Source organism: Sus scrofa, chromosome 18, assembly GCF_000003025.6.
Source record: "Sus scrofa isolate TJ Tabasco breed Duroc chromosome 18, Sscrofa11.1, whole genome shotgun sequence".
NCBI classification, from domain to species: Eukaryota; Metazoa; Chordata; class Mammalia; order Artiodactyla; family Suidae; genus Sus; species Sus scrofa.
In genome coordinates, this window is record NC_010460.4 from 9,333,637 (window position 1) to 9,360,283 (window position 26,647).

At 46.8% G+C, this 26,647-nt stretch overlaps 1 protein-coding gene across 2 annotated transcripts; it reads left to right on the top strand.

Moving 5' to 3' along the window:
* On the top strand, nt 1-25,218 carry MKRN1 (makorin ring finger protein 1). 2 transcript variants are annotated; one of them, XM_003134608.4, is made up of 8 exons: nt 1-429; nt 8,970-9,098; nt 17,650-17,879; nt 18,580-18,806; nt 21,417-21,631; nt 22,389-22,499; nt 23,055-23,193; nt 23,548-25,218. In XM_003134608.4, exons 1-8 carry the CDS (start codon nt 245-247, stop codon nt 23,758-23,760), a joined length of 1,449 nt encoding a protein of 482 aa, XP_003134656.1. In that variant the 5' UTR covers nt 1-244; the 3' UTR covers nt 23,761-25,218. The 2 variants fall into 2 exon arrangements, with proteins under 2 accessions (XP_003134656.1, XP_013839124.1); XM_013983670.2 differs by lacking the exon at nt 8,970-9,098 and having other exon boundaries at nt 44-429; nt 23,548-25,214.

Below are 26,647 nucleotides of genomic sequence, written 5' to 3' on the forward strand. Positions count from 1 at the left end.
GGCGGAGCTGCCTCGCCCACCAATCAGCGCGCTGGGGGGGCGTGCCCGGGGGGCTCTCCAGCTCTGGCCCGCACTTCGAGCTGCGAGAAAGCTCCGAGACGCGACGCGGGGCCGCGGGGAGCGAGCGGCCGCCTCAGTGTCCTTCCCCTCCCTACCCCTGGCCTCGCCGCCTTCTCCCCGCAGCCGGACCGGAACTATGTGATCCCGGAAGTTCCGGCGCCATTGCTGTGTGGGATAAACAGTAATGGCGGAGGCTGCAGCTCCCGGAACAACAGCCACAACACCCGGAGCAGGAGCGGCAGCAGCGGCGGTGGCAGCGGCCTCCCCCACCCCTATCCCCGCAGTCACCTCCCCGTCCCCGGGGGCGGGGGGCGGGGGAGGCGGCAGCGACAGCGGCGGCGGCGGCTGGACTAAACAGGTCACCTGCAGGTGAGACGCAGCGCTGCCGGGCGCGGGGAGGGGGCCGAGACTGCGGAGGAAGGGGCGGGCGGAGGTGGGAGGGGAGCCGGCGTTTCGCAGCCGCTACTGCGGTGCCGGCGTTGCTCTCGCCGCGGCTGCCGGCGTTGCTGTCGCCGCCGCCGCCGCCGCCGCGGCCTCGCTGCCCGCGCTGCGTCAACCCCCGCAGGGCGCCGCGGCCGGGGCGCGCGCGGCGTCGCTGCGGGTCCCCGCACCGCCCGCCGCCTCCCCGCGCTCGGCGGAGCGGCGCGCACAGGCAGAGGTAGGGTGACTCCTCCCTCCTTTTTATTGTCGCCGGATCCGCCGCTCCCTATCCCCAGCTTGCAGGTTCGGGAAGGGGCTTGGCGGTGTCGCTTGGAGCCCGCCTCCCCGCAACCTTGCGAGGCCGGGGAAAGTCGCCGCGTGTCCCGGCTAGGTGGCCTTGCTGCCGGCTCCGCCGCCGTGTCATCCGTTTCTAACGTCTTTCTCGGGTGCCCTCGCCCCCCACCCCCTGGAGCGGTAGCTTTTGTTATTTCTTCTTTGTATGTTTATTGAGGTTGGTGGTTCTGATCTTTGTCTCAGAACCGAGTGCCGGGCCGTGTCCTCTCCTCCGCTTTAGGATTTACGTGCTGCCATTCCCGTCCCCCGGGAAAGGGTTTTTTTCTTTTGAAATCCACGCATCTTCTTAAGGGAGCCTAGGGAGCTCGTCCCTCCCCAAGGAGAGAGATTTGGTTGGGATGTCAGATGACAATATTTGAAAAAACAAAGTGATTAGAGGAGGAGGGCTGTACGGATATGTGTAAACATGTAAACAGTTATGGAGCTGTACGTACAAAATTAGGGCATTTAATTGGATGTCGTAGTTGGATTTTTAAAAATGCGATCGGTAGCGACTGGAAGCTTTGTTTTTTCTACTGGTTGAAAGGAAATCTTTGAAACGCCAGTTTTCACCTAGATGCGGTAATTGATGTCCAAATACTTCGTATACAGAACTTACAGTCCTGGTATTAGCGAGAGTGAAGCGTTCCCAATGCTTAATATGATACGTTTAAGGCGTGAAGGAAAAGATTAAGTTTATGTTCAGTACCGGGTTGGAGAAAGCATAAAAACTGTTTTCTGTATTCTGTAGCTTCTCTTATCAGATCCTAAGAATACTACATATTTTGCAGTATCCCCAAGAATGAGAATTCCTATCCGTAGAGCCATGTATTTGAGTCTGTTCTTTCTCTGCAGTGCTGCAGTTGATTTATATGTGCTAGGTGAATCTCTTAAAGGAATTAATGTATGGTTTATATTCCCGAACTTTGTAGTCATTCACCCTTGCAGTTCCAATCTCCCTTCATAGACTGAAAATAATCTTTTAATATGTGGGTTCTTTAAGAACTCCGTACAATGCCTTGATTCTTACCCCCCCATCTCCAACCTCAATATAGTTTAGCCTTGAATACCAATCCCTGACTTGACATGACCATATTTTGCTTGTCTCACTGTTAAACGGAATTTGTTGTCACTTCTACATTTTACTTTCCCCAGGCACTTTTACCTGGTCCGCTTCCCCTTTTCTAGTTGCTCACCAGTATATATCATCAGAATTCAAGACAGAGCTCACCACACACATCATTCCTCCTTGCCACCCTTTAGGGTCTTTGCGTTAATGAACTATCCTAGATCATTCCTGGACCAGTGGGAATTTCTTGCCCATGAACCAATAGACTTATGCATTTAAGGAATGTACTTAGCTGAATAATCATTTCTAAGAAGCTTTGTGTATCAGATGCAGGCTTGGATGTGCTATGTTTTTGTTTTTCATATAAAGCTGTCTCTGGCTCTTGCTTGAGACAGTTGTCCCAAAAAAGTACAGGCTAGTCTTGGGTTTTAGTATTTGACATTGCTTCCAGTTCTAAGTACTAGCACAATCTCCCATGTAAAAAAACAAAACCAAACCTTTCTCCTTTGAATAGGAGAGTACCCGATTATCTTGAATGATTTACTGTGTAAACTCTGAGATCTCTTGAGAGCAAGGGTCCTGTTTTGTTACTGTATCTGTAGGGCTTTTACTCAAGTAGTATCTGGTGTACCCAGTAAGTGCTTGAATTGATGTTGATAAATCCACACCTACAATTGCTACTTTGATTTATGCTTGCAAGATTCCTTTAGTTTTGTTCAAAAAGAAGAAAGAAAAACCCTCTTAACAGAGACAAAGGACCTGATAGAACATGTGTGCATCGTTCTGGGACTACCTCACTCAGTTATTCAGTAAATAGCCATTTTAGTGCCTGTAACAAGAAACATAGAGCTAGACGTCGAAGGAACTGCAGAGCTGCACTGTCTTATAAATTAATATTTTCATTGTGTTTGATAGCAAAATCTCCTTCGAAGAGAATTCAGGATGGAGATGCATTCTAGTTTGTGCCTTTTTCCCCTACCTCAGGATTTGACTAAGACTCTTTTCTTCAGTCTTAGAAATTGTTTGGATATTAAATTTGTTTTTGATTGCTCAGAATCATCTGTATTTTCCTGTTGGTTAGTATTTTCTAAATATTTCTCTTGAAATTTTGTTTCATTGTGTTTAATTTTCACAGCCTAAGAAGAACCTAGGTATACCTTTCCCAAAGGACTGTGTTATGCTGCCCTCATGCGGCCATTTTTGGTATCAGGAATACTGTAAAGTAGAAATGCTGTCTTGCTGCTTCTAGCCTGTGGCGGGTAAAGCAAAGTTGTAACTTGCAAGTTACTTTGAATTCAGACACTGCTTTATTAGAGTGCTTCTACAGTGGTAGACGAGAGTATGGGCAGTTGAAATAATACACAAAGAACAAGTGTTTATTTTTATTTATTTATTTTTTCAAAAACTTTAAGTGTGGTTAATAGAGCTTGAAAATGAAGGGAATTTTTCCAGAAAGTTTTTATCCAAGTGCTGTGATAATCCATAGCGAAATTTATTACTTTCAGAATTTAGGTTTTTTTGGGGGAGGGTTTTTTGGTCTTTTTCTTTCTAGGGCTGTTCTGGCAGCATATGGAGGTTCCCAGGCTAGGGGTCTAATCAGAGCTACAGCTGCCAGCCTACACCACTGCTCATGGCAACGCCGGATCCTTAACCCACTGAGCGAGGCGAGGCAGGGGATCGAACCCGAAACCTCAAACCTCATGGTTCCTAGTCGGAATCCTTTCCGCTGCGCCACGATGAAAACTCCCAATATTCTGTAATTTCTATAAATCCTCAGGCAGTGGTTATCATGCCTAGAAGTACTGAGGCTACTGTAGTTCTCCTACCCTCTCGAGCTACTGTTTGGGTTTCTCTAATGTATCTTGGCGACTTTGCTTAGGTTTCTAAGAGGTAGACAATTGAGGATTCTAATAAGTTGTGTTTGTCTATTACTGGACAATGCCCGCTTGGAGCCATAGAAACTTCTGGGCGGAAGGAACCATAGAAATCATTCACCCCAGCCTTTAACTGAAGGAAAGCTCAGCCTGGGCGTGGCATCAAGGTGAAAGTGGATGGTGCCTTTTTGGTGGTGGCATTTTATTTTCTTTTTTTAAGTGCCTAATTGGTTTTATAATAGGGAGAAGTTCTTGAGAGAGTTGCCCTTTTTCCCTTTTCTGTGACAGCTTACACTATCCGAGTCATGATCTCTTAGACCTAGAGATGGGTTGGCCTGAGGGGATTTCACAGCGAGGGTATGTGTGATTCTGGGTGTGCTAATGGTATCCCTGAGAGACAAAAGACAAGTAAAACAAACCAGAAACCCAGACCATTCATACCAAACAACCATGTAAAATAATGCTTAGTTCTTGGCGGTAGCTAATTAGGGCGTGTATACCAGTGTTTCTGTGGATTCCACAGTATCAAATGATTTGGTGTCTGCTTGAATTCCTTCAGCGATGCTAGTTTATGGACCTCAGGACCTTCTTTCATTGCTGGAGAGTCTTTATGTTGAGCCAGATTTATGATGTATCTTCCTTCATATATTCGCTTTTTGTCAGGATTAGTGTTGGAAAAGGTTATTCCTTTGTCTTGTGGTTAAACTACTTCAGTTAACCAAAATCAACTAATGGCATGGCATCTAGACCTCTTGCCCTGTTGGTTGCCTTACTGTTTCTTAACTCTTTTTTTTTTTTTTTTTTTTTTAAGTGCAAATTTTTTGGAAAACTTTTATTTTTTGCTTTTTAGGGCCACACGTGGGCAGCTTATTGGAGGTTCCCAGGCTAGGGGTCTAATCCGAGCTACAGCTGCTGGCCACCACAGCCACAACAACACCAGATCGGAGCCGCATCTGTCACTACAGCACAGCTCACAGCAATGCCAGATCCTTAACCTGCTGAGCAAGGGCAGAGGTCAAACCCGAAACCTCATGGTTCCTGGTTTTGATTCATTTCTGCTGCACCACAACGGGAACTCCTCTTAACTCCATTGTTAATGTGTACCTCTTACAGTGTGTGGTTGGAGGCAAGTGTAGTCAGGGGATGTGGAATGAACCTGAGTACCAGCAGAGACACACAGCTGTACTGTGTACATGCTGATTTTAAAGTTCTTATGTCTAAAATGAGTGGTGAGGAGTTCCCTGGTGGCCTAGGTGACAAGCATCTGTCATTGCCAGTGCTGTGGTACAGGTTCAGTCTCTGGCCTGGGAATTTGTGCATGCCGTGGGTGTGGTCAGAAATTAAGAATGTTGAAACTAAGACGAAATAACTTACTGAGGGTCACACAGCTAGTGACAAGGCTGGAATTTAAACAGCCTTCCAGAGTTCCCATCGTGGCGCAGTGGTTAACGAATCCGACTAGGAACCATGAGGTTGCGGGTTCGGTCCCTGCCCTTGCTCAGTGGGTTAACGATCCGGCGTTGCCGTGAGCTGTGGTGTAGGTTGCAGACGCGGCTCGGATCCCTTGTTGCCGTGGCTCTGGTGTAGGCCGGTGGCTGCAGCTGCGATTCGACTCCTAGCCTGGGAATCTCCATATGCCGTGGGAGCGGCCCAAGAAATAGCAAAAAAAAAAGACCAAAAAAAAAAAATAAATAAACAGCCTTCCAATTCTGTACTTTTTATTACTACTTAGATAAACAAACAATGGATGCAGCCTGATTGTAGTAACTGTTCTGGTAGCTGCAGCCACTGCTGGCTCTTGAAACTTAAGATGCACTAAAGTCCCTGGATGTAAATGTCTATAGTCAGTTGGCCAAGGATGGGCACCTGGAAGAAGGCGGCCTCGTGTAGTGTTTTAAAGTTTAAGACTAACTATGATGTTTCCTTGTTTCAGATCTTTTGGTGATTTCTTGGCTGCTTTAAGATAACTTGGCTTAGGAGTTGCCTGGTGGCCCATTGCGTTAAGAACCTGGCGTTGTCACTGTAGTGGTGCAGGTCACTGCTGTGGTGTATAGGTTCGATCCCTGGCCCAGGAACTTCTGTATGCTACAGGAGCGGCCAAAAAATAATAACTTGGGTTAAGAGGCCCTGCAGAAATCTGTTGCCTGGCTTTCTAGACCTATTTCCCCACAAGGGTGCCCTGTTCACTTCATTCTTGCTCATTGTTGTATTATGCTCTTGGTCAAAAGGTACTCATAGGCCATACTACACTGTCCCAGGTTAGCCAGTCTATTTGTTTTGTATGTTTTGTTTTTTTGTCTTTTTAGGGCTGCACCCACGTCATATGGGGAGGTTCCCAGGCTAGGGTTGAATCGCCAGAGCCACAGCAACACCAGATCGAGCCGCATCTTCGACCTACACCACAGCAACGCTGGATCCTTAACCCACTGAGCGAGGCCAGGGATGGAACCCGCAACTTCAGAGTTCCTACCTAGTTAGATTCGTTCACCACTGAGCCACAACGGGAATTCCAAGCCAGTCTATTTCTTGACTCTGATTTTTACTCTTTCATTTTGGATTCTCAGGAGCAGTTTTTACCATCATGAATGTCAAAAAGTGGTATAGGTGTTGAACAGTAAAGTGCAGGTGTGAGGGAATTAAGCTCCCTGAAGAAACAGTGTTGAGGAGTTTCCACTATGGCACAGTGGTTTGAGTCCAACTGCAGCAGCTCCAGTGCTGTGGAGGCTTGGGTTTGATCCCCGGCCCAGTGCAATGGGTTAAAGGATCTGGTGTTGCAGCAACTACAGCTTGGATTCGAGTCCCTAGCCTGGCAACTTCCATGTGCCTCTGGTGCAGCTGGAAAAGAAAAGAAAAAATGTTAATGTCAGCAGCTGTCAGGTCCTTATTCATGGGAGATAGTGACATAACGAAGAGCGTACTAAGCTTAAGTGCGCCAAATGATTGCGGGCATGGCAAAATGAGATTTAAGAACAACCTAAAATGCTGAGATTTGTGCCTGAGATTGAGGACTTAAACCTACCCAGTTGGAGATGTCTGGGTAGATATTTTATCAAGCTTGAAAACTGTAGCAGTATATGCATCTCTGACTTCAGACTGACCCCAAAGAAACATTGAAGATATGCATAGACAGCTTTGTTTTGTGTTTAGAATTGTGAGCCTGAACGTTCCCACTGCGGATGGGGCCGTAAGCAGCTGTATTCAGTGAGACTGTTTCAGAGGAATAACATTTAACTGTGGATAATATTAGAGATACTTTGAAGCATGATTATACTAGTGGTGAATGCAGTGAAATTATCAGTGATTTGTTTGGTGGTTGTGCTTTTTTTTTTTTTTTTTTTTTAAGTATTAATCTCTTTATGCAGTCAAATTACCTATTGGCACAAGTGGTTTAACTAAAAATTTCTTTACATGATGCTCAGACAGCTTCATAGCTTTCATAAAGTTGTCCTGGAGTTGAGCAAAAGTTCAGACCAAAGTTAGACTGTTAGTTTGATGACAGCTGAAATTAGGTTAATTATAGTTAGAATTTGACTTCCTACTGGTTTGTTTGTGGTCTTTTTAGGACTGTATCCTCAGCATATGGAGGTTCCCAGGCCGGGGGGGTCGAATTACAGCTGTAGCCGCTGTTGCCTGTGCCACAGCCACAGCCATGCCAGATCTGAGCTGTGTGTGCAATTTACACCATAGCTCACAGCAGCGTGGGGTCCTTAACCCATTGATCGAGGCTAGGGATCGAACCTGCATCCTCATGCATGCTACTCAGATTTGTTTCCACTGAGCCACAAACTGAACTGCGTACTGTGCTGTCTTGTTATGGACTGAAACCCTAGGGCACTCTAGGATCTTGATAATTATAACTGTTCCCATTAAGATGTTACATTTTTTTTCTGTGTTACCTACTTGCTAGTAATGTCACATTTCAATTTGAGGCAGCCTTCTTCCAAGCTCCTTAGGTGACTACATGAATCTGTTTTCTGTGTATCATTCAATTCAGTTAACAAGTGGATTCTACCTACCGCCATTGTATCTACGATGTCTAGATAACTGTGACATTTAGACCAAGGAAATAGACACTGTTTTCCTTACTCGGTACTAGTTGTACATAGATGGATATTTGGGGGAATGGTGGCCTGCCAAAATTAAATCTTCTTAACTTTGCTCAAGAGAAAGAGACTGATAGAGGGCCAAAGAATAAAAAAGTGACCTCTGACGAATGAAGTCAGTGATTTGTGGGGGCTGGTTCTGCCTATTTTACAAGATCAGAGTTATCTATAGAAAATACCCTACCCCTGATCCCCACCTGGTTCTTAGAGAATTACAGGTACTGCTTGGCTCCTCCCTCTTTCCAATTTAATAGGTTTGAGGTAAGATCTGAAATTTTACATTTCTAGCAAATTCCTAGTCCATGCTTGGTTTTCCAGAAACTTCTAGTTAGGGATACATGTGAAGGATATAATAAAGTGATTTCTCTTGCGTCTACCTTTGCAATATATTTTACTTTTTTTCATTTCTTTTGTCTTTTTAGGGCCGCCCCCAAGGCATATGGAAGTTCCCAGGCTAGGGGTTGAATCAGCTGTAGCCGCCAGCCTCCACCACAGCCACAGCAGCATGGGAATCCCAGCCGTGTCTGTGACCCACACCACAGCTCATGGTAATGCCAGATCCTTAAGCCACTGAGTGAGGACAGAGACTGAACCTGCATCCTCATCGATGCTAGATGGGTTGGGTGACTGCCGAGCCATGGTGGGACTTCCCATTTCACTTGTATTTTCATGTGTGGCTTTTAAAGAATTAAAATGGTTTCTCGAAGAAGTGAAACAGAGTAGTCTGGCCTGTTCCAGTTTATGTTGTTTCTTGCTTCTTTGATTCTTTGACAGAAGACGTAAGTTAGTGGAAAACGAGCAGCTACCTCTGTGGGACTGTGAAATGAGAAGGGTGGTCACATTTAACCTGCAGACAAGATAAAAGACCATCTGAGAGTTTCAGTTGGGGACCGTATCTATAGGCAGCCTTCTTGTGGTACCACCCTGGATAATTTTATGGTCATACAGGCTAGGTCTGCTTCCTTCGTGTTCGCGTAGATGGAGTAGAATAGCAGAATACACTGCTAGTCTAGAGTGCTCCTTTGTTACTGGTAGAATATGTGGATCATGACTCCTTTGGGTGCTGCCTTCAGTCTTTCGTAATCCGACTTGTGGTTCTTTGTCTCGCAGGTATTTCATGCATGGGGTTTGTAAGGAAGGAGATAACTGTCGCTATTCACATGACCTCTCTGACAGTCCATACGGTGTAGTGTGCAAGTATTTTCAGCGAGGGTACTGTATTTACGGAGACCGCTGCAGGTAAGAATTTGTTTGTAAATCAGTTTTGTTCCGGGGTGAATGGAGACACTGGGAGAAAAAAAATGAGAGTAAAATACGTAATTCTGACAGCATCATAAATGATAGATTTAAAACAGTACTTTGCAAAGTGCTCCCTGGGAAAGTTAGCACATCAACAAATCTCTCCCTTGCAGGGAATGTATTACATTAAAAAAGGAGTTCCCACCGGGACTCAGTGGGAAGGAACCTGACTAGTATCCATGGTGAGGATGCAGGTTTGATCCCTGGCCTCACTCAGTGGGGCGGGGACCCGGCATTGCCGTGAGCTGTGGGATAGGTCTCAGATCTGGTGTGGCTCTGGCTGTGGTGCAGGTCAGCAGGTGCAGCTCTCATTTGACCCCTAGCCTGGGAACTTCATATGCTGCAGGTGTGATCCTAAAAAGCAAAAGCAAAAAAAAAAGTGTATTAGTACAGTCCTAAGTTTAATTAGTGCCTAAGGAACAGTTTCTGCAAACCTAGGGACAGGGCGTGGTGATGGTATATTTGTAAATGGCTTTTCCTTTCAAGACCGGAATGAGGTGCATATTTGACCAATTGGGACTAGTTTCAGTTATTCTCTATTAGTATGAATTATGGTGAGAAAAGTGGGATCATGCGCACTAGTTACTAGTTAAGAGGGTTTGTCCTTCCAACTAAACTTTCCTAAACTACCTGAGCTCACAAGAATAATTTTTTTTTTTTTTTTTTTTTTTTGTCTTTGTTGTTGTTGTTGTTGTTGCTATTTCTTGGGCCGCTCCTGCGGCATATGGAGGTTCCCAGGCTAGGGGTCTTCGGAGCTGTAGCCACCAGCCTACGCCAGAGCCACAGCAACTCGGGATCCGAGCCGCATCTGCAACCTACACCACAGCTCACGGCAACGCCGGATCGTTAACCCACTGAGCAAGGGCAGGGACCGAACCCGCAACCTCATGGTTCCTAGTCGGATTTGTTAACCACTGCGCCACGACGGGAACTCCCTCACAAGAATAATTATATGCTAAAATTTAGTGGAAATACTTTAGAAATATCTCTAGTATCTCTCAGAGTATTGGAGAACCAAGAGTGATTCGTTATTAAGTAATCTCTATCTTCCCCTAACTAAGACCTAGGGGTCTTAGTTACCTATTGATGTTAAACAAATTAATGTGAAAGTGAGCAGTTTAAAAACAACAGTTGGAGTTCCTGTCATGGCTCAGTGGTTAACGAAACTGACTAGGAACCATGAGGTTGCGGGTTCAATCCCTGCCCTTGCTCAGTGGGTTGAGGATCCGGCGTTGCCATGAGCTGTGGTGTAGGTTGCAGACGTGGCTCGGATCCTGCATTGCTGTGGCTGTGGTGTAGGCCTGCAGCTACAGCTCTGATTAGACCCCCTAGCCTGGGAACCTCCATATGCCACAGGTGCGGCCCTAGAAAAAGACAAAAAAAAAACACCAAAAAAAAAAAAATCACACATAGTTTATTATCTCATAGTTTCTGAGGGGTCTGGCCTCTGGGGGTACCTTAGCTGGGTGATTCTAGTTCAGAAAGACTCTTTAAGAGATGAGCAGTCAAGGAATTCCCCCCGTGGCTCAGTGCTTAACGAACCCGTCTAAGATCCATGCATATGCAGGTTCAATCCCTGCCCTCGCTCAGTAAGTTAAGGATCCTGTGTTGCTGTTAGCCGTGGTGTAGGTCACAGACGTAGCTCAGACCCTGCATTGCTGCGGCAGCTACAACTCCAGTTCTACCCCTGGCCTGGGAACCTCCATATGCCTCAGGTGTGGGCCTAAAAAGACAAAAAAAAAAAAAAAAAAAAAAAAGATTGCAGTCAAGATTTCAGCAAGGGCTACCATTACCTGAAGTCTTGGTGGGGGCTGGGCCATCACTCTTTTGGCCACAGAAGTTCCAGAGCCAGGGGTCAAACCAGTGCCGTAGCAGTAACCGGAGCCCCAGCAGTGACTCTGGAGATCACTTTCTTTTTTTAAAGGGCTGCACCTGTGGCACATGAAACTTCTTGGTCTAGGGGTAGAATTGGATCTGCTGATGCTGGCCTACACCACAGCCACAGCAACACCAGATCCGAGCCTTGTCTGGAACCTACACCACAGCCCACTGGATCCTTTAACCCAGTGGGCAAAGCCAGGGCTCTAACCTGCATCCTCACCAGTCAGATTCTTAAGCTGCTGAGCCACAACCCCTCAGGGATCACTTTTTAACCTGGCTCACTCCCACGTCTGTGGAAGGGAGTCTTAATTTCCTCGCCACAGGGACCTTTCCCCAGGGCTGCTTCAGTGTCTCTGCACTTGGCAGTTACCCGTCCCCAGAGGAAGTGATTCAAGAGACAGCAAGGGTGAAGCCATAATGCCTTTTTATGACCTAGTCTCAGTGTCACACACTGTCACTTCCCCTATATTCTGTTTTTTATAAGTGAGTCACTAAGTCCAGCCCACGTTCAAGGGGAAGTAAATTGGGCTCCACCTTGTGAAGGGAGGAGTAACAAAGAATTTGGACATATTTTAAACCGTCACAGTAGGTAAGATATTGACAATGTCATAGCCAGTTTAAGCGTCCTGTTACCAGAAAAGAATTCTGTCAGATGTTGGTACAAATGCTTAGAGTTGAAAAGACTAAGAAATTGTTGATGGGTGGGTATTGATGTTAGGTTCTCAACTAGAAAATCTGTTTTACTAGAAAATCTGGAAAAAACTGTAGGAAGGAACCCAGAAATGGAACCCCTGGTATTTGAGTTTAGTGGTCCAGTCGTTTTGCCCTCTGTTAATTTTTTCATTGCATTATTTCTGGAAAGGAGAAAAATGCCACTCCTTCTTTAGAGACTAGAAAAACCCCAGGTAGGTCCTTCTTTTTCTCTCTCCCTCTCTCTTTTTTTGGACTGAGCCTGAGGCATGTGGAAGTTCCCAGGCCCAGGTTTGGGCACTGTAATTGCCAGGTCCTGAACCTGCTGCACCACATGGGAGCTTCCTCAGGTAGGTCTTTTGTAGTCACAGCGTTGAAGGGAGCAAAAGGTGTTAGAAATTCATCCTACCATGAAAGATCGAGTCCTTTTTTTTTTTTTTTTTTGTCTTTGCCTTTTCTAGGGTCACTCCCGCAGCACATGGAGATTCCCAGACTAGGGGTCTAATCGGAGCTGTAGCCACCGGCCTACACCATAGCCACAGCCACGCCAGATCTGAGCTGAGTCTGCAACCTACACCACAGCTCACGGCAACGCTGGATCCTTAATCCACAGAGCAAGGCCAGGGATCGAACCCACAACCTCATGGCTCCTAGTCGGATTCATTAACCACTGCGCCACGACAAGAACGCTGAAAGATCAATTCTTTGTAGTAGGATGGTCTCTGCAGATTTTTTTACTTTACTTTGTTGTTATTGTTTTTTAGGGCCGCACCCACAGCATATGGAAGTTCCGGGCTAGGGGTCCAATCGCTGCCAGCCTACTCCAGAGCCACAGCAACACAGGATTTGAGTCACGTCTGTGATCTGCACACACCACAGCTCATAACAGCGCCGGATCCTTAACCTGCTGAGCAAGGCCAGGAATTGAACCATGTCCTCATGGACACTAGTCGGGTTCATTACTGCTGAGCCATGATGGGAACGCCACTGCAGATTTTTAAGACCAACTTAATTGTTAGGGGAGATGAGTTGCTTGATTAGGCAGTCAGTTGAAACCTGTAAACTATAGGAAGAGAGGAATTGAATGTGTTCGAGGAGACGGGCTCAAAGGTGAACATACCATGTGACAGAATGCAGAGGTGGCTCTTAACAGATAAGTGTCTTATTTCAGAAGAGAGAACTCAGAGTTCCGTTGTGGTTCAGTGGTTAACGAATCCAACTAGGAGCCATGAGGTTGTGGGTTCGATCCCTGGCCTTGCTCAGTGGGTTAAGGATCCAGTGTTGCCATGAGCTGTGGTGTAGGTTGCAGACGTGGCTCGGATCCCCCGGCTCTGGTGTAGGCCGGTGGCTACAGCTCCGATTCGACCCCTGGCCTGGGAACCTCCATGTGCGGGGAGAGAGGGCCCTGGAAAAGGCAAAAAAGACAAAAAAAAAGAGAGAGAGAAGAGGTAACTCATCTGCTTGGACCTGAGAGGTAAAATGAATGGTTAAGGTTAAATTGAAGAAATCTGAGCTTAAGGCCTAGGCTTCGTGTGTTAGCTTATTTTTCAGGTAGCTTTGCCAGCCCCAGTGGCGTTCCACGTTCTCCTTGGGAGTGAGTACAGAAGCCCTTCTGAGCATAACCTGTACTGAGTGGGCTTCCTTGCAGGAGACAGGTTGAAAGCCAGGGAGTGAGGTGGGCGCCCTGTTTTGGTGAGGCTCTGATGTTTTGGGGGTGTGAGTCACCTAATCAGCTACTTTTTCCTTTTTGTAATAAGGAAATGGTCCCTCTATGAGCTGAATTGAGAGCTCTTAAGATAAAGTGAAAGGAGGGAAACATCCTTCCTTGTTAGTTGTCTGCCTAGAAGGAAAGTGGGGAAGGGGAGTGATAATTATTTGGGGCGGGCTGATAGAAGTGCTTGACTAGAGATGAGCTAAAGAAGGAAGAGGGTGGGGCTGGTTCCAAGACCACTTGTTTCCTTGTTAAAACTGGACTTGGGACTACTTTTCACTCTTACCAGGAAGTAGGGATCTTTTTATACAACTTGGCCAGTGATCAGGGATCTCAAACAGTCTCACTCCTCGTGCAGGGAATAGTTTATAATGAAAGATGATATCCTAGTTCCAACAGTTCAGAAGTGTTGGTGCCTCAGTGTTGCATAAGGGGTGCGGCTGCTTAGTGCACCAGGTTCCCTGTCTGTCGCCCAGGACTGTTGTACGTGTTGGAGACGATCTGGTGTCCTTTGTCCCTGCTGAATAAATGCCAACGGGAGGCTCATTGTTTCTGAACATGCCACTTGCCAAAGGGGTAGTGTCTTCTTGGTTGACAACCATTGTTCTGGTATCTTGTTTCCTTTGGAGGGTTTTTGTTTGTTTTTTTCTTCTTTCCCCTATAGACTTACTGAGTCTCAAATTAAAATCTGTAAAGGCAGAAATCAAACTTTGGAGTGATTGGGGTAGAGAGTTTCAAACCAACTAAAGTGTCTGTCTTTTGTGTAGAGGTAGAAGAAAAATGATGTAGAAACTAAGTATATCAGTATTCTTTGTAAATGAAAAACTCTGTATTAGGGAGTTCCCTGGTGGCTCAGTGAGGTAAGGATCCCAGCATTGTCACTGCTCTGGCTCAGGTCACTAGAGTGGTGCCAGAGCTTCACATGCCGAGAGTGTGGCCAAAAACAGAACAGAAACTCCCCCCTCCCCCACCCCCGGCCCCTAGTATTAGTCTCAACATTTTAACTCACCACTTAATACTTTGGGTAAAAGGACCAACTATTCTGTGATAGTACATTAAAGAATTAACTTAAGTGTAAAAAAGCTGCTGTCGTGGACTGCAAATCCAATAGATGTGAGAATTCTCCTTAGCAGAGGTTGGCGGACTCTCAGGACAGGGCCAGAGAATAAATAGTTTTGGCTAGGCCAAACTGTAGAGTCTCTTGTAGGACAAAGCAGCCGTAGATAATACACAAGCTAATAGATGTGGCTGTGTTCCAATGAAACTTTATTTGGGGACACTGAAATTTTAATTTTATTTATGAATGGCGCTATGCCAAAACCATTCCTAGCTACAGCTGGGTTTGGCCTGAGGCCCTAGTTGGCCAATCTCTGCTCTTAAGGGCCTCTGCCTCACTGGACCATTACTGTTTTTAGTTTGCTACTTTCAAAATGGAGTAGCTTTTGCTTTGTTTGTGTCTTTCTTGCTTGATCACTTCTTTGTATTCTGTCTTTCCTAGTACTTAGCAATTTACCTCAGAAGCATGTTATACAGATCTATTTTGTACTATTTACAAATGTGAACTTTTCTTGCTAATCTATGCTTTGAAACATTTCATTATACCTTGTTGATTCCTTTACCTTAAAACCCAAACGCACTTCTTTCAGAAAGTTGGTTGTATTTTCAGTTTCATGGATGGTGATGAGCACTTTCGCCCTGTCTTTTAAGTATGAATCATTTACCCTGAAGTCCTTGAAGTGAATATGGCGAAGGAGGAAGTGTCATGTCTATTTCTTAGACTCTATGCATCTTGACATTTAGTTTTTATTTAATCCTTTATAACGTCCCTAAAGCCCTGATGGCTTTCTATTTTGGTGAAACTGGCTTTGGTTTTTTTTTGTTTTTTTTTTTTTTTTTGTTTGTTTGTTTGTTTTTTTTTAGGGCCACACCTGTGGCATGTGGAAATTCCCAGGCTGGGGATTGAATCGGAGCTACAGCTGCCAGCCTACGCCACAGCCACAGCCACGTCAGATCTGAGCCACATCTGTGATCTACACCACAGCTCACGGCAACACTGGAGCCTTTAACCCACTGAGCGAGGCAAGGGATCAAACCTGCATCCCCGTTGGGTTTGTTTCCTCTGAGCCAAAATGGAAACTCTGAAGCTGGCATTGTAAATTTGAGCCTAGCTTACTTCTAAAGCCTGGAATCTCAAACTTAAAGGCTGTGAACATAATTAAAATATTTTTCTGGGATTCCCTTTCAAACCAGAGTCTTACTAAATCTGAGAAGAGGAGTTCCCTTTGTGGTACAGTGGAAACGAACCCGACCAGCGTCCATGAGGTTGCGGGTTCAATCCCTTGCCTCACTCAATGGGTTAAGGATCTGGCATTGCTGCAGGCTGTTTGCTGTAGGTTGCAGAACGGCTCAGGTCCTACATTGCTTTGGCTGTGGCTGTGGCGTAGGCCGGCAGCTACAGCTCCGATGTGACCCCTAGCCTGGGAACCTCCGTATGTCGAGGGTGTGGCCCTAAAATAAAAAAAAGCCAAAGAAGTGAGGACCTGGGGCTGGATTTCTAAGGCTCCCTAAGACACAAAAAGAGCAGTGCCTTTCAGTGGAACTTGGTCCAATAAATGTAAATACTAAAAGGGCTGGGCAAACTACAGCCTGTAGAGCCAACCTGGCCAAAGGCTGGTTTTGTAAAGTTTTATTGGAACACACAGTCATGCATGGTCATTTAGATAAGCTGCTTTTTTTTTTTTTTTTAAGGGCTGCACCTGTGACACATGGAGATTTCCAGGCTAGAGGTCTAATCCAGGTTACAGCTGCTGGCCACATCCAACGTGGGATCCGAGCTGAGTTTTTGACCTGTACCACAGCTCACGGCAACACCGGATCCTTAACCCACTGAGCAAGGCCAGGGATTGAACCCTCAACCTCATGGTTCCTAGTTGGATTTGTTTCTGCTGCACCACGACGGGAACTCCGGCTGCTTTTTTTTTTTTTTTTTTTTTTTTAAAGTGAGCAGCTGTGGTATATGGAAGTTCCCAGGCTAGGGGACTCATCGAAGCTATAGCTGCCAGCCCCTACCACGGCCACAGCAGCTCAGGATCAGAGCCGTGTCTGTGACCTACACCACAGCTCATGGCAATGCTGGACCCTTAACCCGATGAGCAAGGCCAGGGATCAAACCCGCATCCTCATGGATCTTAGTTGGGTTTGTTAACCACGGAGCCACTAAGGGAAATCCTTTTGAACTGCTTTTGAACAGCTGCAGAGCCAAATAGTTGTGACTTTGACAATATGACCCGCAGAGTCAAAAATCTGTATATATTTGACTCTTTAAAGTATAGTGAGGAGTTAACCATGAGGTTGCGGATTCGATTCCCTGCCCTCGCTCGGCGATTTAAGGATCCGGCGTGGTCATGACTTGTGGTGTAGGTTGCAGATGCGGCTTGGATCCCGAGTTGCTGTGGCGTAGGATGGCAGCTGCAGCTCTGATTCGACCCCTGGCCTGGGAACCTGCATATGCCCCGGGTGCAGCCCTAAAAAGACCCATTGAGAACTCTTCTAGATACTTACATCACAGCAGAACAATGGGAGGAAAAAGAACGTCTACATGTATGTGTAACTTGGTCCCCGTGCAGTACAGCGGGAAAAAAAAGACAAAAGACCAAAAAAAAAGTATTGACCCCTGGTCTATGGCCCTGCTACTCACTGGTCCCTGAACCAGCAGTATTAGGCATCATGCGGGGGTTTGTTTAGGTATGCAAAATTACGGGCTGCACTCCAGACTTAGAAATTAGGTATCTGGGAGTTCCCGTGGTGGCGCAGTGGTTAACGAATCCGACTAGGAACCATGAGGTTGCGGGTTCGGTCCCTGCCCTTGCTCAGTGGGTTAAGGATCGGGCGTTGCCGTGAGCCGTGGTGTAGGTTGCAGATGTGGCTCGGATCCCTTGTTGCTGTGGCTCTGGCATAGGCCGGTGGCTACAGCTCCAATTCGACCCCTAGCCTGGGAACCTCCATATGCCGCGGGCGCGGCCCAAGAAATAGCAACAGCAACAACAACAACAACAAAAATTAGGTATCTGCCTTTTAAGTTTTGCACAAAATTCCTATACACAGTAGTTTGAAAAGAACCTAAACGTAGGCTCTGGGAACATAATGTTCCATATAGAGGCTTCTGGTTAGGGAGTGACTGCTGACTTTTTTATCTCATTTATTTTTAAGGTATGAACATAGCAAGCCACTGAAACAGGAGGAAACAACTGCTACAGATCTAACTGCAGAGTCATCCCTTGCTGCTTCCTCAAGTCTCTCAGCAGTAGTTGGACCAATTGTTGAAATGAATATGGGTGAAGCGGAGTCAAGAAATTCAAACTTTGCAACTGTAGGAGCAGGTTCAGAAGACTGGGTGAACGCCATCGAGTTTGTTCCTGGGCAGCCCTACTGTGGCCGTAGTGAGTATTTTGAAGAATAAAAACAAGTTAGAGGGCTAGGGAGAGTAGGTCATTTATTAGCTGAATTTTTACAGCCTTCCTGCTCCCAGTCTTGATGTTTGGCCTAATCTTAAGACTCTAAGATTTGTTTACCTAAGATTTAACCGATGGAATAAAAAAAGCTTTTTTAGTCCCACTAGTAATGAATTTAGAATGATTCGAAAAACTGAAGCCTCTCTCTTTTAAGGAGAGTTGCCAGGAAATATATAAAAATTTTTTAAAAACAAGCCAAATCTTAGAAACATCAGCATTTAAATTTTTTTTAATCATAGTTGACTTACAGTGTTCTGTCAGTTTCTGCTGTACAGCAAATCGACCCAGTTATATATAAGTATATGTTCTTTTTCTCATATTCCATCATGTTCCGTCACAAGCGATTGGATATAGTTCTCTGCGCTGTACAGCAGGACCTCATTGTTTATCCACTACTAACCCCGAACTCCCAGTCTGTCCCCCTCCCTCCGCCTTGAAACATCAGCTTTTAGAAACAGATTCTTTCAAGAGCAGGGGTATTCGTTTCGTAGACTCATTTCGTTAGATGAGCTTCGTTTTGGGGTTTAACCGAAGTTCTTTTTGCTGTGTATTCAGTTAGCGTCTCAGTTATCCTTCGAATATCTGCCTTACCGTCTGGGACCTTTACCGCCCTCTCAAACATTTGCAGCTGCTCCTTCCTGCACTGAAGCACCCCTGCAGAGCTCGGTGACCAAGCAAGAGTCCGAGAAAGAGCAAACTGCAGTGGAGACGAAGAAGCAGCTCTGTCCCTATGCTGCGGTGGGGGAGTGCCGCTACGGGGAGAACTGTGTGTATCTCCACGGAGACCCCTGTGACATGTGTGGGCTGCAGGTCCTCCATCCCGTGGACGCTGCCCAGAGATCACAGCACATCAAAGTGAGTCCTGCATTAGGGGGATGTGGACGGGAGTTTCCCTTTCAGCGAAACATTGGGTGAACTGGGTGTTACCTGGGAGGAGGAATGTGTTCCTTCTGGGCTTTGACTGGTTTATCAAGAAATGGTGCATTGAGAACCTTGGGCTTATGTTTCCCTTTTTACAAAAATAAGAGCTTTTCCTGAGATAGACATTCCACACAATTTGCTTTTCTAAAATGCACATTTCAGTCATTTTTAACATACGTACAGAGCCACCATTGCCACTATTCTCTCTAATTTTAAGGCGTTTTCTTCCTTCCTTCTTTCTGCTTTCTAGGGCTGCACCCGCGGCATATGGAGGTTCCCAGGCTAGGGGTCGAATCGGAGCGGCAGCTGCCAGCTACACCGCAGCCGCAGCCACACGGGATCTGAGCTGCAGCAGTGGATGAAGGTTTGTTTCATAGTACGGTTCTAAGCCCATTTGCAGAATGAATGTTTTTGTTTGAGAAGACATTGTATTACAAGCCTTATATTTATTAAATTTTGCTTCTAATAATCACCATCTCTATTAATCTGTGGGAGTTACCATTGTGGCTCAGCGGTAACAAACCTGACTAGTGTCCATGAGGATGCAGGTTCAATCCCTGGCCTCACTTAATAGATTAAAGATCGGGTGTTGCTGTGAGCTGTGGTGAAAGCTTGCAGATGTGGCTTGGATCCTGCTTGGCTGTGGCTATGGCCTAGGCCAGCAGCTGCAGCTCTGATTCAACCCCTAGCCTGGCAATCTCTATACCTAGGAAGTGTAGCCCTAAAAAGAAAAAAGAAAATTTAATTTGGTTGTTGGGTGAAACACCATGTAAGAGTTTAAATCCTACTTCACAGCCTGTTGACTTGTGCATTTCAGCAGGTTAAATCCTTTGTGTGTTTACTAGGGATAGTAGTGCCTCCTTCATTCATTCAGAGGGTTTTGTTTTGTTGTCTTTTTGCCTTTTCTAGGACTGTTCCCGCGGCACATGGAGTTTCCCAGGCTAGGGGTCTAATCAGAGCTGTAGCTGCTGGCCTTCGCCACAGCCACAGCAACATGGAATCCAAGCTGAGTCTGCAACATTCGCCACAGCACACAGCAATACTGGATCCTTAACCCACTGAGCGAGGCCAGGGATCGAACCTGCAACCTCATGGTTCCTAGTTGGATTCGTTAACCATTGCACCACAATGGGAACTCCCAGAGGATTTTTCTTTAAGTTTTAGGAAAAAGATAAAAATATATACTAAAATAGGGAGTTCCCTTGTAGCACAGTGGGTTAAGGATCTAGTGTTGTTCCATACGCAGCACAGGCTGCAGTTATGGCATGGATCAGTCTCTGGCCTGGAAACTTCCACATGCCGCAGGTGGAGCCAAATACATACATACATATATATGTGCTTAATTTTCAATTCATCAGGAAATAAGGGCAAAGGAAAGTAACATATGTATGTGTGTATATATATATATACAGTGTGTGTATATATAAATGTATATATTTTAATATATATATAATATACTGAAATAGTGTTCCGTGGGACTATGGGTGATTTTTTTTGCATTTCCTATAATTAGCATGTTTTTTATAGAGGGCTCTAATGTTATGTCAGTTATACCTCATTTAAAATAAAACGTGGAGTTCCCGTCGTGGCACAGTGGTTAACGAATCCGACTAGGAACCATGAGGTTGTGGGTTCGGTCCCTGCCCTTGCTCAGTGGGTTAACGATCCGGCGTTGCCGTGAGCTGTGGTGTAGGTTGCAGACACGGCTCGGATCCCGTGTTGCTGTGGCTCTGGCGTAGGCCAGTGGCTACAGCTCCGATTGGACCCCTAGCCTGGGAACCTCCATATGCCGTGGGAGCAGCCCAAAGAAATAGCAAAAAGACAAAAAAATAAATAAATAAAATAAAACGTATGTGATGACCACACAAAAACTTGTACATGAGTGTTCATGGCAGTTTCCTCATAGCCCCAAAGTGAAAACCACCCAAATGTCTATCACCTGATGAGCGGACAAAGAAAGGGTAGTCAGTCCATACAATGGAAATATTACTCCGCAGCAAAAAGGAACAAAACGATTGCATATTCTCCAGCATGGATAACCTTGAAAATGTCTGCAATGAACAAAGCCAGTAACAGGGAGCTACATATGTATATGAAATGTCCCGAGTAGGCATGCCCCCAGATGCGTGGTTTCTTAGGACCAAGGGTGTCGAGGGAGGAGTGAGTGTCGGCTCTGGGTGGGGGATTCTCTTTGGGGTAATGAAAATAGGTTAATATTGACTGTGGTGACAGCTCAGTGCATACACCAAAACGTCAGCACTTTGAATGTATGCATTAGATGGTATATAAACTATGTCTCAATAAAGCGGTTCTGTTTTGCATGTGAAGCTTATGGGACGGGCACATGATTAACTGTCCCCTGGTGAATAGGCCCACCGTGTGAGTGCACCTGTACTCGCCTGTGGACGGAGCTGTTTTTTAATGTCACGGGGAGCCTTACCTTTTCAGTTGACTCTGGTCCCCTGAGCGGGAGTCCTGAGCTGTCAGGTCGAAGTCTGCCGGGATGCCCTGACTTGACGGCACCTCTGTCTCCGTCTCTTCCAGTCGTGCATCGAGGCCCACGAGAAGGACATGGAGCTCTCGTTTGCCGTGCAGCGCAGCAAGGACATGGTGTGTGGGATCTGCATGGAGGTGGTGTACGAGAAGGCCAACCCCAGCGAGCGCCGCTTCGGGATCCTCTCCAACTGCAACCACACCTACTGTCTCAAGTGTATTCGCAAGTGGAGGAGTGCTAAGCAGTTTGAGAGCAAGATCATAAAGTGAGACTCCTCCCCAGTCTTCGTTTGTGCTTTCTCTTTTGGGGAAGAATTTAGTATCTTGTGCCACCTCTCAACCAGACGGACCGCATTTAAATGCATGCATTTTACCTTGAAACTGGGGTGTTCTTCTAGTCGGGATTTCTTCTTTGTATTTCAGCTAGCTTCTAGATTAGTTGGTCTATCTACTTTTATTGGAATGAGGAAACCCTATGTATCAGTCAGTAGAATCTTCGTGCTTTTTCCAAGGAGATTGTGTTTAACGGATTAGCCAAGTTAGGCTCAGAGAACAAACTTACCCAGCTCTGAATGTACGTACGTTTCCTGACATTTTCCATTTTCCACTTTTCCTATTCCATCCATGAAGCTAGCCAATAATCCACCATCCTTAAAGATTGTTCTCATAACTGAACAAAAACCACATAATCTAAACAGAGCAAAGTTACAAGAAATAAATTTATTTAAACGAAAGAAAAAAGGAGTCTGTGTGAAATGTCTTCTTTTGTTGGGTTTTTTTTTTTTCTTTCTTTTTTTTTTTAACCTAAGTTATTTTGTTTAATGACCTGGCTAGCCATTGAGTTGAATTTGTAAAGGAGCTTGTCTTGCCACAGAAGTGTGACAGTGTATGGGACCCTTTCAGGAGATGCCCCTTTGCCTTTCTTTTAAGTCTGTAAATCTGGAGGTGACACACCAGGGTGTGTCTTGAAGGAGAGTGGGCCTGTAAAGGGGAACTTGCACTGCAGCCTGTTCATTGTTTCAGGTCCTGCCCAGAATGCCGGATCACATCTAACTTTGTCATTCCAAGTGAGTACTGGGTGGAGGAGAAAGAAGAGAAGCAGAAACTCATTCAGAAATACAAGGAGGCAATGAGGTATGAGCACTGCAGCCTTTTCTCAGCCAAGATCCCAACCTGCTTGGGCTCACTTTGAAAAGAACAGCGCTGCATTATACACTCCTACCTCCTTCCTACCCTCTCTTTTTTACCTGCCAGTACAGTTTATTTTGTCACCCCTGATACCGCTTAACCCATTACGTATCTTGCTGTAACACGGTCCTTGGCGTGCGCGCCAGGGGCCTGTGTGATGATGAAGTCTGTTCTCCTGCCGGTAGCCGAAGCCCCCGCGCAGGCTTCTGCCTCCTCCTGGGTCCGTGTGTTCGTTGTCCTGTATTCTTGTCTGGGGGGCTGTCGCGAAAATGTCCTCTCTGCTGGATCTGCGGTGCCAGAGCTGTTAAAGCAGCTAAAAGCCAGTTGTGTCTCTCGCCAGTGTTTCATGCAGCAGCACACACATGATTAAGAGCACACCTTGGGGAGGGCCGTAGCAGACCTGCTGGTTCTTTCCCTCCCTTTTTAGAGAAACCCCGGATGATAGTCAAGTACGGACCTGAAATCCACTGTGAATAAGGGTTGCGATATTTTCCTTTCCAGCAACAAGGCGTGCAGGTATTTTGATGAAGGACGTGGGAGCTGCCCATTTGGAGGCAACTGTTTTTACAAGCACGCGTACCCCGATGGCCGTAGAGAGGAGCCACAGAGACAGAAAGTGGGAACATCAAGCAGATACCGGGTAACTCTCACTGTTTTCTTAAAGGCGGGGAAATGCCACACTGTCTGTTGAGTCCCGCACAGATTGGGGTAGGGGACAGGCACAGGAGACCTAACAGCCAGGCCCGGGAGCCAGGCTAGGGTAGAGACGGCGGAGACCAAGCACAGCCAGCTGGGCGGGCTCCGAGAGGAGCACCAGAGCGCCTAGCGCGCCGGCCTCGCGTAACCGGAGGGGAGGAATTGGTAACGCCAACCCTAAATACCAAGTCTGGTTCGTCATGCCCTCTGGTGTGTGCTGGACGGTTTGCCTTAGAAACCACAGGATAGAAGAAGCCGCTGGGCAGTGCCATCCCTATCACGGCCTTGTTTTTTACAGGCCCAACGAAGGAACCACTTCTGGGAGCTCATTGAGGAAAGACAGAACGGCAGCCCCTTTGACCACGACGAAGAAGAGGTGGTCACCTTTGAGCTGGGCGAGATGTTGCTTATGCTTTTGGCCGCAGGTGGGGACGACGACCTGACAGACTCTGAAGACGAGTGGGACTTGTTTCACGATGAGCTGGAAGACTTTTATGACTTGGATCTATAGCAGCCTTGCGCGGCGCGTGAACTGGTCTGCCGAGCCTCAGCAGCTGTCCCCTGCGGTGGGGTGGCAGTGCCCGTGGTTCTCTCCTAGGCAGGCCTCTCAACTCCAGGTGCTGTCGTAATAACTTTTACCCAGGGCCTGTCTTCTCAACCCCTCACCTTTCCCCAGGGAGTGTGTTTTCTCTGTTTAAAAAAAGTTACAAAAATAAATCTTCAAGTTAGTTTTTTTTTTTTTTTTTTTGGTAACGCGAATTGAACCATCAGACAGCGTAGGTTTGTTGCGTCATCTGTTTCCAGCCAGGTCCATGCGGCTCTAGGCTAGCGTTTCTGGACTTGACACACTCACTTGGAGGAGCCCAGGTTCGAAGGTAGCAGCACTGGCCCTGCTCCGGGGTCCGAGAGTAGGGGTGATGGGGGACGGATCTGAACTCTGGCAAGTAGCCTTCTGCTCTAGCCTTAGGAGGTTTCTGCACAACTGTGTTTGCCTTGCTCTGTGATCCCTACCCCGCGTACTTGTTCTGTGGTTTTGGTCTCTTGTTTAATTGCACACAAGTAATACTACTGTTGGGTAGCCAGAACCAGGTGTGAATGTGTTGAGATTTTTTTAACTCTGTGTAGCACGCTAGGGAGATGGTGAAAGAACACACGTAAAGACACAGCGCCGTATGTCCCCGCCAAGTGGGAGGTTGACTCCCCGGGGCTGACGGAGTGCGCGAGTGTGAGCGTGTCACAAGCCTCTCCTCCCTGCCTGGTTGCAGTGTTTGTAGCCTTAGTGATAAGACCTGCTTTAGTGGTTTCAGCCTCGTGTGGCAATAGGACAAAGCAGTGCATGGGTAGCTGTCGTAGAGCAGTGCTGGCTCTGTCTGCCCGGTTGAAGTAGAGGGTGGGCCCGGCCGCAGGCGGTTCCGCTGCCTGGCCCTCCCCCGTGCCGTCCCGCGTGCCAGCACCAGCTGGGTCCAGCACCAGCTGGGTCTCGATACACAGTCGCAGTTCATGTGTTACGATCCCCTCGGCCTTTCCAGGCCAGGCACTTTTGAACAAACCTCTGTCCTCATTGGACGGGTTTTGTTGTTGGGTTTTTGTGTTTGCTCTTGTGGGTATTTGCCTCATTCCATCCCTGAGCTGTGCAGCTAGACGGCTGTGATTCGACACTACCATTCTGAGGCATTTCCTGTAGTGGAGTGATGGGTGCGCGGGAAGAAGTCACCCTTTTCCACTGCAAGGGGAGGGGTGGTCACCCACGAGACAAGCTTAAGTCTCATTGGTAGAATTCCTTGGTTGGAAAGTCCAGTAACTTGGAGATGCTCCTGCTTTGTCCACCTACTGCTTTGACCCCCTAGACCGCCCGCCATTCTTTCACCTTAGGGAAAAACAAGTAATTGTTTCAGAGGTCTCTGTATTTTGCAGGTGCCCTTTTGTAAGACGCACTTTTCCCAAATAAAACAATGTCAAAAACCCGTAAGCTGGTTGTCTGTGTTGTGTAACGAGCGGCTTTGAAGTGTGCTGTCAGAGGTGTCATCGCCTCCTGGGTCCTCCGCTGGATTAGTCATGTTTCTGTGGCTGTAAGTTGGCGCCTTTCCTAGGACACCGAGCCTGCCGCGAGATAGAGGGGAGCCTTACCAGCTGGGATCATCATTATTGATGGTTTAGAATTTGCAGGACTAACCCTTAGGCCTCCTTTATTGGCCACAGGCACAGCCAGTTTGTACTGCCACACACTTGTAGTTGAACCTGCTTAATACCCCAAAATAACAGGTATTAATGTGTGTGTGTTTTGGTTTTGGTTTTTGTCTTTTTAGGGCCGCACCTTCGGCATATGGAGGTTCGCAGGCTAGGGGTCGAATTGGAGCTGCAGCTGCTGGTCTGCACCACAGCCACTGCAACTCAGGATCCACGCCGCGTCTGACCTACACCACAGGTCACGGCAACACCGGATCCTTAATCAGTGAGTGAGGCCAGGGAATGAACCCATATCCTCATGGGTACTAGTCGGGTTCTTAACCCACTGAGCTACGACAGGTACTCCCAAGAAGTATTGGTATTATTTTTTAAGACTTTTTTTCTGTTATAGTTGCTTTACAGTGTTCTGTCAATTTCTGCTGTACAGCAAAGGGACCCAGACATTCTTTTTCTCACATTATCCTCCATCATGTTCCATCACAAGTGACTGGATATAGTCCCCTGTGCTGTACAGCAGGATCTCATTGGAGTTCCCGTCATGGCACAGCAGAAACAACCCGACTAGGAACTATGAGGTTGCGGGTTCGATCCCTGGCCTGGGTTAAGGATCTGGCATCGACGTGAGCTATGGTGTAGGTCACTGACATGGCTTGGATCTGGCGTGGCTGTGGCTGTGGTGTAGGCTGGCAGCTGTAGCTCCGATTCGACCCCTAGCCTGGGAGCCTCCATATGCCACAGGTGTGGCCCTAAAAAGCAAAGGAAAAAAAAAGACCTCATTGCATCTACTAACCAAGCTCCCAGTCTGTCCCAACACTGCCCTTCTCCCTTCTTCGTGTCCGAGTTTCTTTTCTATAGACGGATTCGTTTGTGCTGTCTATTAGATTCTAGATGTAAGTGATATCATATTGTGATATCGAATGATATTTGTCTTTCTGAAGTAATAGATATTAAAACTATTAAGAATTGATAAAATTGAAAATGTTTGTGCCCCTGGGAATTATGTGACCTGTAGCCGTGGCAGCTAAAGGTCGGCTGAGGAGTCCGTTTCAGCGAACTCCTTCCAGGGGATCTTGAGCCGAAGCTGCTCCCTCCCAGAAGTGCCCGAGGTTCACTTTGATGCTGGGGACCACACGTACTCCCAGAGAGTTGCTAGAGCGCTTTCGATGCGAGGAAGACGTGTTGGGGATCTGGGGGTGGGCGCACGAAAGCCT

Bases quoted from the DNA above. Each gene is read 5' to 3' on its own strand.
- MKRN1 (XM_003134608.4), top strand. From the start codon at position 245: ATGGCGGAGGCTGCAGCTCCCGGAACAACAGCCACAACACCCGGAGCA. The intron at 9,099-17,649 runs GTAAGAATTTGT...TTTATTTTTAAG, and splicing joins ATTTACGGAGACCGCTGCAG to GTATGAACATAGCAAGCCAC. The intron at 22,500-23,054 runs GTATGAGCACTG...TTTCCTTTCCAG, and splicing joins AAATACAAGGAGGCAATGAG to CAACAAGGCGTGCAGGTATT.